This window comes from Mustelus asterias, chromosome 12 (genome assembly GCF_964213995.1).
Source record: "Mustelus asterias chromosome 12, sMusAst1.hap1.1, whole genome shotgun sequence".
Classification (NCBI taxonomy): domain Eukaryota; kingdom Metazoa; phylum Chordata; class Chondrichthyes; order Carcharhiniformes; family Triakidae; genus Mustelus; species Mustelus asterias.
Window position 1 is genome coordinate 13,975,469 of NC_135812.1, and position 15,787 is coordinate 13,991,255.

The window sequence follows — 15,787 nt, forward strand, 5'->3', positions numbered from 1 at the left end:
GGAGAAATCTCTTCACCCAGAGATGTGGTGAATGTGTGGAATTCACTACCACAGATTGTCGCTGAGGCCAAAACATTGTGTGATTTCAAGAAGAAATTAGATATAGCTCTTGGGGCTAAAAGGATTGAGGGATATGGAGGGGAAGGGGGGGGATCAGGATATTGAATTTGATGATCAGCCATGATCAAAATGAATGGCGGAGTAGACTCAAAAGGTCGAATGGCCTACTCCTGTTTCTAGTTTCTACATTTCTATGTAAAAATGGCAGAATTGACCCAATTCCAGGATTCCCAGCCTGATTTTCGATGCCCCCAGTTTCCGCCAGCACGAGAATAAGGCTCTGGGCTGGTTTGAGTCACAAGGCTGCATCCTGCAGTTCCACTGAGGGAATATGCCTCTCCTAGCCCCCTGCACTTTTCATGGAGTCAGGTCAGCTTTTCAACAGCTCATAGTTCTCAGCCCCTTAGAGCTGTCGTAACCATAGTCTGAAGGAAGGAAACATTTGAAAGATAGCTCAACAGATCTTGCCCATGCCCCCTTGCCAATCAATGCACCTCTACCCATCCCCAATGGCCCTCATATCCACCATGTCAATCTCTGCCTCTCCAGCCACCCCCAATGGTCCCTTATACCCTCAATGCCAACCTATGGCACTTCCATGCCCGTTCACCCAGAATACACTTGGTGCACAATCAGCGAACCCTATCGTAACAATTGCACGTGTGGAAGAGCTTTAGAAATCGTCGTTCATTCAGATCTTTATTTTTAATATCTGCTTTTATTACAGCCCTATAAAAGTGAGCATGATTCTGACTTTTGAAAGTATCAGTGGCAGAAACTGCCTGCACTTGACACTCTTTATTTTGTGCACATAAACATGGTGCAATTCACAATGTAGTTCTAAGGGAAGGAGTGTCACTCCAGCAAAATTTGCCCTTGGGCGCAGCCGTTTCAACAGACTAATGGATGTCAGGGCTCTCAGCCAAGAATACATAATGAGGCTCGAGATCCTGGGAAATCTGAAATAAAAACAAAAAGTGCTGGAAACACTCAGTAGGTCAGTCAAAACTGTGAGGAGAGAAAAGAGGGTCAACATTTTAGGTCAATGATGTGTCATCAGAAGGGGAAGAAGTTACAGATTTACAATTTATAAACCCAGGGATAAAGGGTGAGGAAAGTCTGCGATAAGGTGGTGGGCAGGAGTGATTAAATAGCAAGAGGGATGATGGAGCGTAGGAGGCTTGGGGGTGATCTTATAGAGGTCTATAAAATAATGAGGGGCATAGATCAGCTAGATAGTCAATATCTTTTCCCAAAGGTAGGGGAGTCTAAACCTAGAGGGTATGGTTTAAGGTGAGAGGGGAGAGATACAAAAGGGTCCAGAGGGGCAATTTTTTCACACAGAGGGATGATGCGACGGGAGTGCCATAGGTTGGCATTGGAGGGTATAAGGGACCATTGGGGGTGGTTGGAGAGGCAGGGATTGACGTGGTGGATCTGAGGAGCCAGTGGGGATGGGTAGAGGCAATTCAAAAAGGGAGTGGCCGGGGGCATTGATAAAACCAAAGCTGGGTCCAGTGGAGGTGTAAATGGTCACAACAGAGGCATTGTCACTCTTGCTCTGAGAGGAATTGAGAACGGCGGTTGTGATCTAAAGTTGTTAAATTAAAGGTGCTTCACTGTTCAATTGCTATCCTTCAGTATTCTGTTCGTTAATACTTAACCTAAAGTTGAGTTGATTATATTCTTAATTTTTTAAGCAGGGTCACTAGCAGGAGTCATTGCCCCACCTGGCTACATACACTTGTGAGGTCAGTCCTTTCACTTGTTTTATCTCCATTCCTTGTGTACACGTGCTTAAAAACAACCCACATATCCTCACTGCCATAGGTAGCGAGTTGTGTTCGTTCATGGGATGTGGGAATCTTAGAACCATAGAATCCCTACAGTGCAGAAGGAGGCCATTTGACCCATCGAGTCTGCACCGACCACAACCCCTATTCCCATCACCCCTCGTCTTTACCCTGCTAATCCCAGTGACACCAGGGTTAATTTAGCATGGCCAATCAACCTAACCCACACATCTTTGGACAGTGGGAGGAAACCGGAGCCCCCGGAGGAAACCCACGCAGACATGAGGAGAATGTGCAAACTCCACACAGACAGTGACCCAAGGCTGGAATTGAAACCGGGTCCCTGGCGCTGTGAGGCAGCAGTGCTAACCACCGTGCCACCGAGTCGCTAGCAAAGCCAGCCTTTGTTGCCCATCCCTAATTGCCCTCGAACTGAGTGGCTTAATGAGTTATTTACAAGGACAGTTAAGAATCAAGCACCTTGCTGCGGGCCTGGAGTTACAGGTAGATCAGACCAGGTAAGGACGGCAGATTTCTTTCCCTAACGGACATTAGTGAAGCAGGTGAAAACTTCATGGTCAACCTTACTGAGACTAATGCTTCCAATTTCAGATGTTACAATTAATCGATTGAATCATTTAATTTAATTCAAATTCCACCAGCTGTCACTATATCGGGTTTTGATGAATGAGTACAGTTCTGAAGTACAACACAAGAACACACAAGAACACAAGAGTGTGCACAGTTCTGGTCACCCTATTATAGAAAGGATATTATCAAACTAGAAAGAATGCAGAAAAGATTTACTAGGATGCTACCTGGACTTGATGCTTTGAGTGATTAGGAGAGGCTGGATAGACTGGGACTTTTTTCCCTGGAGCGTAGGAGGCTTGGGGGTGAACTTATAGAGGTCTATAAAATAATGAGGGGCATGGATCAGCTAGATAGTCAATATCTTTTCCCAAAGGTAGGGGAGTCTAAAACTAGAGGGCATAGGTTTAAGGTGAGAGGGGAGAGATACAAAAGGGTCCAGAGGGGCAATTTTTTCACAGAGGATGGTGAGCATCTGGAACGAGCTGCCAGAGGTAGTAGTAGAGGTGGGTACAATATTGTCTTTTAAAAAGCATTTAGACAGTTACATGGGTAAGATGGGTATAGAGGGATATGGGCCAAATGCGGGCAATTGGGACTAGCTTAGTTGTTAAAAAAAAGGATGGCATGGACAAGTTGGGCCGAAGGGCCTGTTTCCATGCTGTAAATCTCTGTGACTCTATGACAAGCAATAGAAGCAAGATTAGGCCACCAGGCCCTTCAAGCCTGCCCCGCCATTCAATACGATCATGGTTGATCTGTGTCGACCTCAGCTCCTTTTCTGCGACATTACCCCATAATCCTCTATCCCTCGATCTATCAAATATTTACCCACCTCCACTTTAAATACTTCTAATGATCCAGCCCCGACTACCTTGGGGGCAGAGGATTCCAGAGATTCACCACCCTCTGTGAGGCGACATTTCTACGCACCTCAGTTTTAAACGGGAATTAATAGGACCACGCCTGAGGTACTGTGCACAATTTTTGTCTCCTTCCCTGAGGCAGGATATGGGGTAAGATGGAGGTCTAAGCACATGCTCTGGGGAATGTAGGTTCAAATCCTACCATGGCAGCCGGCGGAATGTCAATTCAATTCCTAAATCTCAAATGTAACAAATCTAGTCACAATAATGGTGACCACGACAGCGATTGTTTTATCTGGTTCATTAAAGGCCTACTTGTGAATCCAGACCCACAACAATTTAGGGCGGCACGGTGCCACAGTGGTTAACACTGCTGCCTCACAGCATTAGGGACCCAGGTTCGATTCCAGCCTCTGGTGGCTGTCTGTGTGGAGTTTGCACATTCTCCCCGTGTCTGCGTGGGTTTCCTCCGGGTGCTCCAGTTTCCTCCCACAGTCCAGAAATGTGCAGGTTAGGTGGATTGATCATGCTAAATTGCCCCTTAGTGTCCCAAGATGTGTAGGTTAGTTGGATTAGCCATGGGAAATAGAAACATAGAAACCCTACAGTGCAGAAAGAGGCCATTTGGCCCATCGAGTCTGCACCGACCACAATCCCACCCAGGCCCTACCCCCATATCCCTACATATTTACCCGCTAATCCCTCTAATCTACGCATCTCAGGATACTAAGGGGCAATTTTAGCATGGCCCATCAACCTAACCCGCACATTTTTGGACTGTGTGGGGTTATGGGATAGATATGGGTAGGATACTCTGTCAGAGAGTCGGTGCAGATTCGATGGACCAAATGGCCTCTTCTGCACTGTAGGGATTCTATTCTCTGATGAATGTGGTTGACTGTTAAGTGCCCTCTGAAACGGCCTAACAAGCCACTCAGTTCAAGGGTAATTCAGGATGAATGACAAATGCTGGACTTGCCAATGACAACCCATGAAAGAATAAAGAGGAACAAAGCTCGATTGGTTCCCAGGATTAGAGGGCTGACCTATGAGGACAGATCTAGTAGGATGGGCTTACTACAAAGAATGAGAGGAAATGCCACTGAATCTTAGAGAGTTTGATAAGGTAGATGCTGAGAGGCTGTTTCTCCTGGTTGAAGAATTTGCAACAAGGGTCATTAGCCTCAGGATAAGGGGATGGCCATTGAAGACAGAGATGAGAAATCATCTTCACCCAGAGCTGTGGGTACTCAGTCATTGGCTATATTAAAGTTTAAGTTTATTTATTAGTGTCACAAGTAGGCTTACATTAACACTGCAATTAAGTTACTGTGAAAATCCCCAAGTCGCCCACACTGCGGCGCCTGTTTGGGACGGAGAATTTAGCACGGCCAATCAACCTAACCCGCACATCTTTGAACTGTGGGAGGAAACCGGAGCACCCGGAGGAAACCCACGCAGACACAGGGAGAACATGCAAACTGCACACAGGCAGCGACCCAAGCCGGGAATCGAACCCGGGTCCCTGGCACTCTGGGGTAGCAGTGCTAACCACTGTGCCACCGTGCCAGTTTCTAAACATGCCTGGCACCAAACGCAGCTGTAGTTCCAGCACAGGCCAGGGGTACAAGAGGGTAGTTACATGGGGTTGCGGGGATAGAGCCTGAGTGAGATTGTGGTCGGTGCAGGCTCGATGGGCAGAATGGCCTCCTTCAGCGCTGTAGGGATTCTAGGACATGTTAGCACCTTCGGGAGTTAAGGAGGGCAAATTGAGGGGAGAGTGAATTTTTGAAAAATGAGCTGGGAATTTCCTTGCTCACCAGCATCTCATCGACTGGTGTTCACCAGCGACCCGTATCCAGAGCATATTTGAACCTGAAATTGGATATTAGGTTATAGTGCAGTCTGATATCTAATTCTACTCTCTGCAGCTATAATTGAGATTTTAATCTATTTAAAATGAACAACTCAAGATCACTATACAATGCACAGTGGTTAGCACTGCTGCCTCATAGCACCAGGGGACCCGGGTTCAATTCCCGGCTTGGGTCACTGTCTGTATGGGGTTTGCACATCCTCCCCGTGTCTGCGTGGGTTTCCTCCGGGTGCTCCGGTTTCCTCCCACAGTCTGAAAGACATGCTGGTTAGGTGTGTTGACCTAAACAGGTGACAGAGTGTGGCGACTAGGGGAATTTCACAGTAACTTCATTACAGTGTGAATGTAAGCCTTACTTGTGACTAATAAATAAACTTTCGACTTTACTTTAAAACATTAAGAACTGCTATGTTAATATTACACAGACTAAAGTCCAGACCCTGGTTTTGAAACTGCTTAAAAGGTTTATGTTGACGAACACTGGCTTTGTTGATCTTGAGCTGTTGTCTGTGCTCACTGCAAAGAAAGTAATTCATCCGGAATGTATTATGTTTCAGTGAGCACCATTTCAGGGATAATCCAGCTAACAGTCAGAGGTGCCCTTCGATCCTTCCAACAGCTAGTGGAAACTTGCATTCAGCGCAAATGTAGCTACAGCCGGTTCACCTTGAGCTGCACCCGTCCCTCCTGCATCTAAACACACACCTTGCTCCATCTAGGCAGGATGGAGATCGCCAGGAAACCCTGTCCTATGTCTGCTGTCACAGGGGTTCAGGTAGCCCACTCCACCTTCACAACGACGCTATTCAGAGCCCGCCTGGAGATGTGTTGCTTTAACAGTCTTAAGTACGTCCACAGTGTAAGTGTGAGGCGACACCGTATGTAGCATGGGTCACCTTCCCTTGGTTTCCATGCCAGCTTTTCTGAAATATCTTGGGCAATGCAGCTGCCGTTGGAAAAGCCTTAAGGTTTCAGTTCCTCGCGTATCTTGCGACGGAAATACCTGGGGCAGGTATTGAAGGAGCAACTGCGTCCCTTGAAAGCAGAGGAGCCAGAGATCTCTGAGCACAGCAAGAAGACTCGGAGGTGAACTAGCCGCCTCCCACCAAAGGGTGGCAAGGCCAGGGATGTTAATGTTTGAACCCATTCTCCCCCCCCAACCCAACTCCAAACTTGTCTAGTCGCCCTGAGACGGTGATGCGGCCATACCTGGATCCCTGTCAATGTTGCTTTGCACAGTAATTGTATCAGAGCCTAAACCGTGTGTTGTGACCTGTTATCCACCATGTTTACACTGCCAATTAACAAAGATGTTCCTTGTGCCCTGCTTGGTTTGTCGTCTGTATATCCGATGTTACATTTAAACGCGATAGATGTGCAAAATAAAAATCTGCCTCTTTTGGACCTGGGTGCGGATGTTTGAGGGTGATGGCAAAATGTCTGCACTGAGGCAAAATATTCAACAGGACGCTTTAGTTTATCCCTGATTGAAATGCCTTTTGAGAGGTTCTGTCGATTTTTTTTTTCTTCTTCATCTTGTCCAATTTTCTGTCAGTCTATCTCCCTTTCACTGTCCGCTTGGCTTCAGAATGTCTGGCACACGGCCTGTCCCCAGAGGTTGCCACCCAGAGCTGGACACTGGGTAGCAGCAATGACTCCCCACCCTTCACTAGGATTAGGAACTGAAGGGGAATGTGTCCTGAGCTGCCCACCGCTCCACCTCTGTGGTGCCATGTCCAAGCGCCCCCAGAGCAGCAACACACACTGGTGCCATCCCCATGGCCCCCGGGTGTGCTTGTACACCCAAGCCAAGTGTTAGTGCCACTCCCAAATGCCCCCTCATTCCACACAGCACCATCATCTATAGGCAATTCAACTGCCACCATGCTCCCCCTCCCCCCCCAACCCCACAACCCCCACAATTTATAATACCGAGTTCATTCTCCCTACTCCATGCCCATTCCTGAACATTTCAAAACTGTACACAGAAAGAAAGCTCGATTCTCCATCCAAAGCTTGCTTGACACGCAAACAAATTGCAGCCCTGTCACGGATTTTGTGCAGGCCACCCCTCCGCACCCTCCCACCCTCTCCCCACCCCTCCCCCCACCTTCAGCCCTGGAAGAGATGTCGGCCATTTTGTGCTTCTCTGCTTTCCTGGTGCTACTTCAGTCAGCTTTAGAAATGAGTAAAAGAGTTTTGTGGAAGTTTGGCATTAAATTGATGCTCTCTTTATGGGAAGGTGTTTGGTAAACTTCTTGGGGACTGTTATCCCCTCCCCACCCCCTCCCCCCTTATGTACATCATCTTTGTAAAATTGACACCACTCAAAGCAAGGTGGGCAGATGAACATTGGTGCAGTTTGTACCTTGGTGTTGCCCTTCCACTTCACTGGGGTGAGAAAGAAGTTGTCACTTTTGTTTTCATGAAGGCAGTCTCTTTTGTTTAAAAAGGCCATGTTTGGTGCCCCAAAGCAGCTCAGTGGCGGCTGTGATAAGCCACCGGCAGCTGAGGGCCAGAGCTGAGAATTTGGCAATCTTTGCCACACGCTGCCGTGGCTTCATGTGGTGGCCTCTGTCACAGAGGGACCAGAGCTTCTGGGCGAATGCTTCCAGCTTGGCTGATCTGAAGTAGCTTTATTGCTCGGATTAAAGTAATTCACAGCCTTGGCCAATTGCCTAGACTGACTATCATTCAGACAATATATAAAAAAACCATTATGGGCGGGAATTTACAGCCTCGCTCATCCCGAAATCCCACCCGAGGTCAACGGATCTTCCCGTGGTCCGCCCCTCGCCCGCTCCGATTCCCGTGATGGGCGGAATGGTAAAATTCCAGCATATAACTCAACATTTGCATCTCGGTCTGGAGATATGGAAAGCCCAATGATGGAAGCAACAAGGGGCTGCCTTGGCGTACTGCCATGGTTAGGATTTGAATCCCTCAGGGTTGGTTAACACTTGGGGGTCTCTCAGATCTGAACTGGAAGCGGTCTGGAGCGAAAGGAAGAACCGTTCTTTCTCTCACATTCACATTCCTCGATCCCGTTCTCGGTATTACTTTTCTCACCTTCCTTCATTTCCCCCTTCCTCCTTTTCTTTCTCCCTCTCTCACTAACTCCCAGTCACACTTCTACTCCCGACTTTCTATTTTCTGTCCTCCTGCTGCAGCGCCCAGTCCCATTGGCGCTCTCATGTGTGCCTCTCCAAGTCCCTCGTCATGTTGGCAGCTTTCTTTCTCACCATTTTATTTTGACCTTCTCTCTCGTTGCCACAGAAGGCTGTGGAGGCCAGGTCACTGAGTGTATTTAAGACAGAGATAGATAGGATCTTGACTGGCGAGGGGATCAAAGGTGGGAGAATGGGGTTGAGAAACTTATCAGCCATGATTGAATGGCGGAGCAGACTCGATGGGCCGAATGGCCTCATTCTGTTCCTATATCTTATGGTCTTACGGTTTCCTCCCTACCTTTCTCTCTCTCTCTCTCTCTCTCATTCATGTGAAAATACATTGTCTTTGTTTCCATCCTCCCAACTTTTTCTTTAAAGCTCATTTTAACTCTATTCCCGTCTCTCTCTCTCCCCCTCACATAGACTTGCCGTAACTAAGATGTGCTTGGCCAGTCATTTTCCCCGTTTCCCACAAAAATAAGTCATTAAAAAAATAAACCCTCAGCTGAGGGAGAAAAAAGCCAAGGGAAAAGGAAATTGTCAGTGAAACCCCCTTTTTCAAACATTTCAATATATGTTTTGTGTCTTTAGCCTTTCTTCAGAACTGAAATTGTTATTTTGACACCGTGTCCAGTAGTCAATCCTAATCATCTTGTCGTGTTGACCCGATATAAGAAAGCTACGAATGAACTGACTATGGATCACATTAGATTTTTTTGAGGCGAGACTCCCAGAGACTGTCGAATCACTGGTTTAATGAAAGTCATCCTGTGTCGTTATTGTGTCTGGGCCCAAGATCAAAATCAGGTCTTCTGCATTCTCTAGCTGATCTGTAAAGTATCATAGAATCATAGGATCCCTACAGTGCAGAAGGAGGCCATTCGGCCCATCAAGTCTGCACTGACCACAATCCCACCCAGGCCCTACCCCCACACATTTACCCCAGCTCATCCCCCGACACTAAGGGGCAATTTAACATGGCCAATCCACTAACCAGCACACCTTTGTGGGAGGAAACCGGAGCACCCGGAGGAAGCCCACGCAGACATGGGGAGAATGTGCAAACTCCACACAGACAGTGACCCAAGCCGGGAATTGAACCCGGGTCCCTGGTGCTGTGAGGCAGCAGTGCTAACCACTGTGCCACCGTGCTGCCTGTAAGGTCACATAAGCCTGAAAGGAATTTGCGAGAATCTTTTTCGTTATTTAATCCACCACCTTGTGCAGGAGAATTCAATTTAGTTCTAGCATCTTGGAAAACCTTTCTTCCGTGGTAGTTGTAACTAGGCGGGGATGGGGGGAGGTAGTCCAGATCCTAGTTCCCCATTCTGGCCGGCACGGCGGCACAGTGGTTAGCACTGCTGCCTCACAGCTCCAGGGACCTAGGTTCGATTCCCGGCTTGGGTCACTGTGCAGAGTCCACACGTTCTCCCCATGTCTGCGTGGGTTTCCTCCGGGTGCTCCAGTTTCCTCCCACAGTTCGAAAGACGTGCTGGTTATGTGCATTGGCCATGCTGAATTCTCTCTCAGTGTACCCGAACAGGCACCGGAGTGTGGCGACTCGGGGATTTTCACAGTAACTTCATGAGCCGAACTTGTGGCAATAATAAATAAACTTTTTTAAAAAACCATTCCTACCTACGCACTCTCTCACTGCATTAGGCTGCAGTTAAAGATGTCCAGTCACCATACGACATTGCAATGGCCATGGCAAGCCAAAGTTGGCGATGTTGGCTGGATGGCTGGTGAATGATGCAGAGCGACGCCAAATGCAATGGGTTCCCATACCGGCTGTGTTAGTCATGAAGGCTCCGCCCTCTCACCCTTGACCCTCGCCTGAGGTGTGGTGACCCTCAGGTTAATATAGCCGCCTGCCTCAAAGGGAAGAGCAGCCTTTGGTCCTCTGGGACTGTGGTGACTTTAGAATCAGAGATATGGAAACCAGGAAAAGCTACTTACAAAAAAAACATGCGGCGTTTACACCACTTTATCGTTACAAGTATTAACATAGATTCTGAAACCAGATTTCCTGGTTTCTTGTGTCAGTTCTCGAGAGAACTTCTGTTCTCTTAAGTTCACCATTGAGAGCAACAATCAAACAAAATGGCTGGCAAGTTTAGAGAGCGTATTGTTTAAACATGTGACTATTATGAATCTGGGAAAAATCCAAGTTTTTTTTTTCGAAATATCATAAAGTGCAGTTTAATTATCATAGAATCCCTACAGTGCAGAAGAGGCCATTCGGCCCATCAAGTCTGCGCCAACCACAATCCCACCTAGGCCCGATCCCTGTAACCCCACATATTCACCCTGCTAATCCCCCTGACTCTAGGGTCAAGTTTAGAATGGCCAAATAACCTAATCCGCACATCTTTGGTGTGTGAGGGGAAACCAGAGCACCCAGAGGAAACCCATGCAGACATGGAGAGAACGTGCAGACTCCACACAAACAGTGACCCAAGGCTGGAATTGAACCCGGGTCCCTGGCGCTGTGAGGCAGCAGTGCTAACCACCGTGCCACTGTAATGGTGTTTCTTTCAAATGGTTATGGGATAGAAAAAGACCAGTTGGTGGGCTCCTAGTTAATGCCCCTTTGCGTACTATCCCTGTAGTCAAAGGATCCCTGCAGGGCAGAAGGAGGCCATTCGGCCCATCACTCCGAAAGAGCATCTTACCCAGTTCCCCTCCAACCTATCCCTGAAACCCCATGCACATCGTTGGACACTTAGGGGCAATTTAGCATGGCCAGTCCACCTAACCTGCACGTCTTTGGATTGCGTTTGAGACCACATTCTTCCCGATCGGGCGATTCGTTCATCAGGCCTGCGAAAATCACACAGACGTTCTCTCATTTGACATTATCACTGGAGGTCAGGGAGAGGGTCAGCTAGCCCCCTCCCCCTCCCGCCCCTCCATGAACTGAGCTGGGTTGCGGGTCTTAGTGATGTGGCCTTGACAGGTGGTGTTCCGTAGGTGAAGCTTGACGTGGAGATGCCGGCGTTGGACTGGGGTGGGCACAGTAAGAAGTCTCACAACACCAGGTTAAAGTCCAACAGGTTTATTTGGAATCATGAGCTTTTGGAGCGTTGCCCCTTCATCAGGTGAGTGCAGGATTTGGTGTAGCATACCAAAATCTACCAAATCCTACACTACCAAATCCTGCACTCACCTGATGAAGGGGCAACGCTCCGGAAGCTCGTGCTACCAAATAAACCTGTTGGACTTTAACCTGGTGTTGTAGGTGAAGCTTGACTCGTGTAGACCCTAATGACCAAGCATTTCTGATACAGTCGCACTAGAGTGTGCTGTCCTTCACCATTCTGCCAAAAGCTACAGCTCGCACACATTTACTCTCTGAAACATTTGCCCGAAACCCCTCAACCTTCCCCTTTTGGTCCCTACCGTTAAAAATTTCTTGTTGTCCATTTGTCCTAGTTCTTTGACCAGTGTTTGTGAAGCATCCCTAATGACGTTAAAGACATTAAAAGGTGTCCCTTAAAGGCCTGTTTCTTCCTGTGGCCAATGGAGTAACTTAACATCAAAGGCTACAATTCAACGTGACGTTTATTCACATATACGTAAACATACCCCAGTAGGTAACACCATACAACCCTGCTAAGGGGTATTAGTGATCAAGCACAGAATGCAAAAGACTTGAGATTTGAGTCAGCGGAAGCGGGGCCTACAGTTGAGGCCTGTATGAGGTGAACATGGCTGAGCGGTTGCTATGCAGGTGTGCACGCACACACACACACACGCGGAACTGTTTATTGAGATGTAGCAGAGCTTTGTGAAGCTGCCTGACCTATCCACAGATGTAAATATTGTACAATTAATTTATTGCTACTCTGGCAAATTTCTTTTGTCGTGATGTAAAAATTGGAGGATCTCAATTTCCTTGTTTGTACATTTTGTTCCCTGTTTGGCGTGTCCCTGTGTGACGCTACACGATAATAAAGGTATTTTGTGTCAAAACCATTCGAGTCACGGACTGTTTACTTTATTTCCCTTTTGCCGTAAGCTCATTAACAAACCGGTAAGCTAGAGCTGTCAGCCACACGGCAGGACATGTTCCCGGAGGCATTGACATCAGGATATTGAATTTGACGATCAGCCATGATCGTAATGAATGGCGGAGCAGGCTGGAAGGGCCGAATGGCCTCCTCCTGCCTGTAGCTTCTATGGGGGGAATTTTCCTGTCCCGTCCGCCACGGGAAGCGTAGCGGGTGGGACACGGACCGTTGATCTCGGACAGGATTTTCCGGCCTTGGGGTGAGTGCAGCTGGAAAATCCCAGCCTATGGTTTCTAAGTGAGATCATGGCAGATGGTCATGGCGGTACGGTGGCACAGTGGTTAGCACCGCTGCCTCACAGCGCCCAGGGACCCGGGTTCGATTCCGGCCTTGGGTGACTGTCTGTGTGGAGTTTGCACGTTCTCCCCGTGTCTGCGTGGGTTTCCTCCGGGTGCTCCGGTTTCCTCCCACAGTCCGAAAGACATGCTGATTGGCCATGGTAAATTCTCCCTCAGTGTACCCGAACAGGCACCGGAGTGTGGCAACTTGGGGATAGTCGCAGTGACTTCATTGCAGTGTTAATGTAAGCCTACTTGTGACACTAATAAATAAACTTTAAACTTTAACTTTTAGTTGAGCTTAATGGCCTCTTTCTGTGCTGTATATTTTATTTACAGTAAGAAGTCTCACAACACCAGATTAAAGTCCAAAGATGTGTGGGTTAGGTGGATTGGCCATGCTAAATTAATCCTAGTGTCGGGGGATTAGCAGGGTAAATATGTGGGGTTACGAGAATAGGGCCTGGGTGAGATTGTGGTCAGTGCAGACTCGATGGGCCAAATGGCCTCCTTCTGCACTGTAGGGATTCTATGATTCTATGAAAGTCCAATAGGATTCTTTGGAGTCACGAGCTTTCGAGTGCTGCTCCTTCATCAGCTGAGTCAACCTCGTGATTCCAAATAAACCTGTTGGACTTTAACCTGGTATTGTGAGACTTCTTACTGTGCCCCACCCCAGTCCAACACCGGCATCTCCACATATATATTTTATTTAATTCAACATAATTAATACATGCGAGATTTTCAGCTACCAAAGCCAGTCATCTTCAATCACCCAGAAATGGCCTAAAAAGAAGGATAAAGTTATGGAACAATCTGCCAGGCAGTGGAATAAATCTTTGGACACGTTCAGAGCACAGTTGGATGAGTCAAACTACCACACAAGCTCCAGTTAAATCAACATTCCCCCAGTTGACTTTTCTGCTGGTCCAATGCACAGTTTGTGGAGCTTTCCACAACCACCTCCATTATAACGCTAAATGTAACCTCTGGAGTGATCAGAAGCTCCCAGGTGTGGCACAGACTGCCTGCCGAAAGCAGTCTTTCCGTTTGGTGATGGGTCCAGCTGCTGTCAGGGGCCCTCCAGCCACTTGCCCGAGAAGCTAAGGTTCTCATTTGAGTTTCATCAGCAGTCTATTCAACTATAAAGGGCATCACGGTCAAGTGCACACAGCAGAAAATAGAATGAAAAAGGAAATGGTGCAGCATGCCTACATTTCACTTAATATCTCTCATTAGTGAATGTTAAGGGCAGCACAGTGGCACAGTGGTTAGCACTGCTGCCTCACAGCACCAGGGACTCCGGTTCGATTCCCGGCTTGGGTCACTGTCTGTGCGGAGTCTGCATATTCTCCCCGTGTCTGCGTGGGTTTCTTCCGGGTGCCCCGGTTTCCTCCCGCAGTCCGAAAGACGTGCTGGTTAGGTGCATTAGCCATGCTAAATTCTTTCTCAGTGTACCCGAACAGGCGCCGGAGTGTGGTAACTCGGGGATTTTCACAGTAACTTCATTACAGTGTTAAGGTAAGTCTACTTGTAACTAATAAATAAACTTAACTTAACATAGATTATATAGGAGCAAGAGTAGGCCATTTGACCCTTCGATCATCAAACTTAATAACCTGATCCCGCCTTCCCCTCACATCCTTTGATCCCCTACGTCCCAAGAGCTATATCTAACTACTTCTTGAAAACATCCAATGTTTTGGCCTCAGCTAGTTTCTATGCCAGCAAATTCCACAGGCTGACCACTCTCTGGGTGAAGAAATTTCTCCTCATCTCAGTCCTAAAAGGTTTACCTCGTACCCTTAGACTATGACCCCTGGTTCTGTGCACCCTAAGAAGTCTCACAACACCAGGTTAAAGTCCAACAGGTTTATTTGGTAGCAAATACCATAAGCTTTCGGAGCGATGCCCCTTCGTCAGATGGAGTAGTTATCTGTTCTCCAACAGTACACAGACACAGAAATCAAGTTACAGAATACTAATTAGAATGCAAATCTCTACAGCCAGACAGGTCTTCAAAGGTACAGATAATGTGGGTGGAGGGAACATTAAACACAGGTTAAAGAGATGTGTATTGTCTCCAGACAGAACAGCTAGTGATATTATGCAAGATCAGGGGGAAAGCTGTGGCGAGCTGTGGGGGTTACTGATAATGTGACATAAATCCAACATCCCGGTTTAGGCCATCCTCATGTGTGCAGAACTTGGCTATCAGTTTCTGCTCAGCGACTCTGCGCTGTCGTGTGTTGTGAAGGCCGCCTTGGAGAACGCTTACCTGAAGATCCAAGGCTGAATGCCCGTGACTGCTGAAGTGCTCCCCCACAGGAAGAGAACAGTCTTGCCTGGTGACCTGTGCACCCTCACCATCGGGAACATTCTTTCTGAATCTACCCTGTCTAGTCCTTTTAGAGTTTTATAGGTTTCTATGAGATTCCTCCCTCATTCTTCTAAACTCCAGTTAATATCATCCTAACTGACTCAATCTCTCCTCTTACGCCAGTCCCGCCAATCCAGGAATCAGTCTGGTAAACCTTCTCTGCGCTCCCGTTATAGCAAGAGCACCCTTAGAACCAGAGAACCACAATAGTGCATTGACTCTTCGAAAGAGTATTTAACCCAGGCCCACTCACCTGTGCATTTACCTTGACTCATCCACCTAAGCTACCTCTTTGGACACGGAGAGGCAATTTAGCATAGCCAATCAACCTAACCTGCACGTCTTTGGACTGTGGGAAGAAACCAGAGCACCCAGAAGAAACCCACGCAGACACGGGGTGAACATGCGAACTCCACACGGACAGTCACGCAAAGCTGGAATCGAACCCGTGTCCTTGGCGCTGTGAGGCAGCAGTGCTAACCACTGTGCCACTAGGCCACCCCTCCTCAGAGAAGGAGACCAAAACTGCACGCAATATTGCAAGAACATTCAAAATATATTTCAAGGTTGGCATGTTAGTTCACTCAGTATCTCTCTTTTTTAATCAGGACAGGGTCATTTTATCTGCTATATATGTGTAAAATGCTGCAAATCTGAAATAAAATCATTTATATACACGGGATAGGTGCCCAAATGTAAT

At 47.6% G+C, this 15,787-nt stretch overlaps 2 protein-coding genes across 23 annotated transcripts in view; one reads left to right on the forward strand and one right to left on the reverse strand.

Moving 5' to 3' along the window:
- Window positions 1-15,787, reverse strand: part of exo5 (exonuclease 5) — a 449,516-nt gene that overhangs the window by 375,893 nt on the left and 57,836 nt on the right. The gene's annotated exons all lie outside the window — the stretch shown is intronic.
- Window positions 1-15,787, forward strand: part of LOC144501264 (rap1 GTPase-activating protein 2-like) — a 361,906-nt gene that overhangs the window by 326,051 nt on the left and 20,068 nt on the right. For 9 of the 22 annotated variants that reach the window (XM_078224781.1, XM_078224802.1, XM_078224785.1 and 6 more), the window contains one exon: window positions 8,948-12,321. The exons of 2 other annotated variants lie outside the window; for them this stretch is intronic. In XM_078224781.1, the coding sequence (XP_078080907.1) occupies window positions 8,948-9,076 (129 nt within the window). In that variant the 3' untranslated portion in view covers window positions 9,077-12,321. Of the gene's footprint in view, window positions 1-1,760; window positions 1,812-5,743; window positions 12,322-13,046; window positions 13,143-15,787 lie in introns of those variants that run through there. 11 more of the 22 variants (XM_078224792.1, XM_078224798.1, XM_078224791.1 and 8 more) reach the window with 10 other exon arrangements.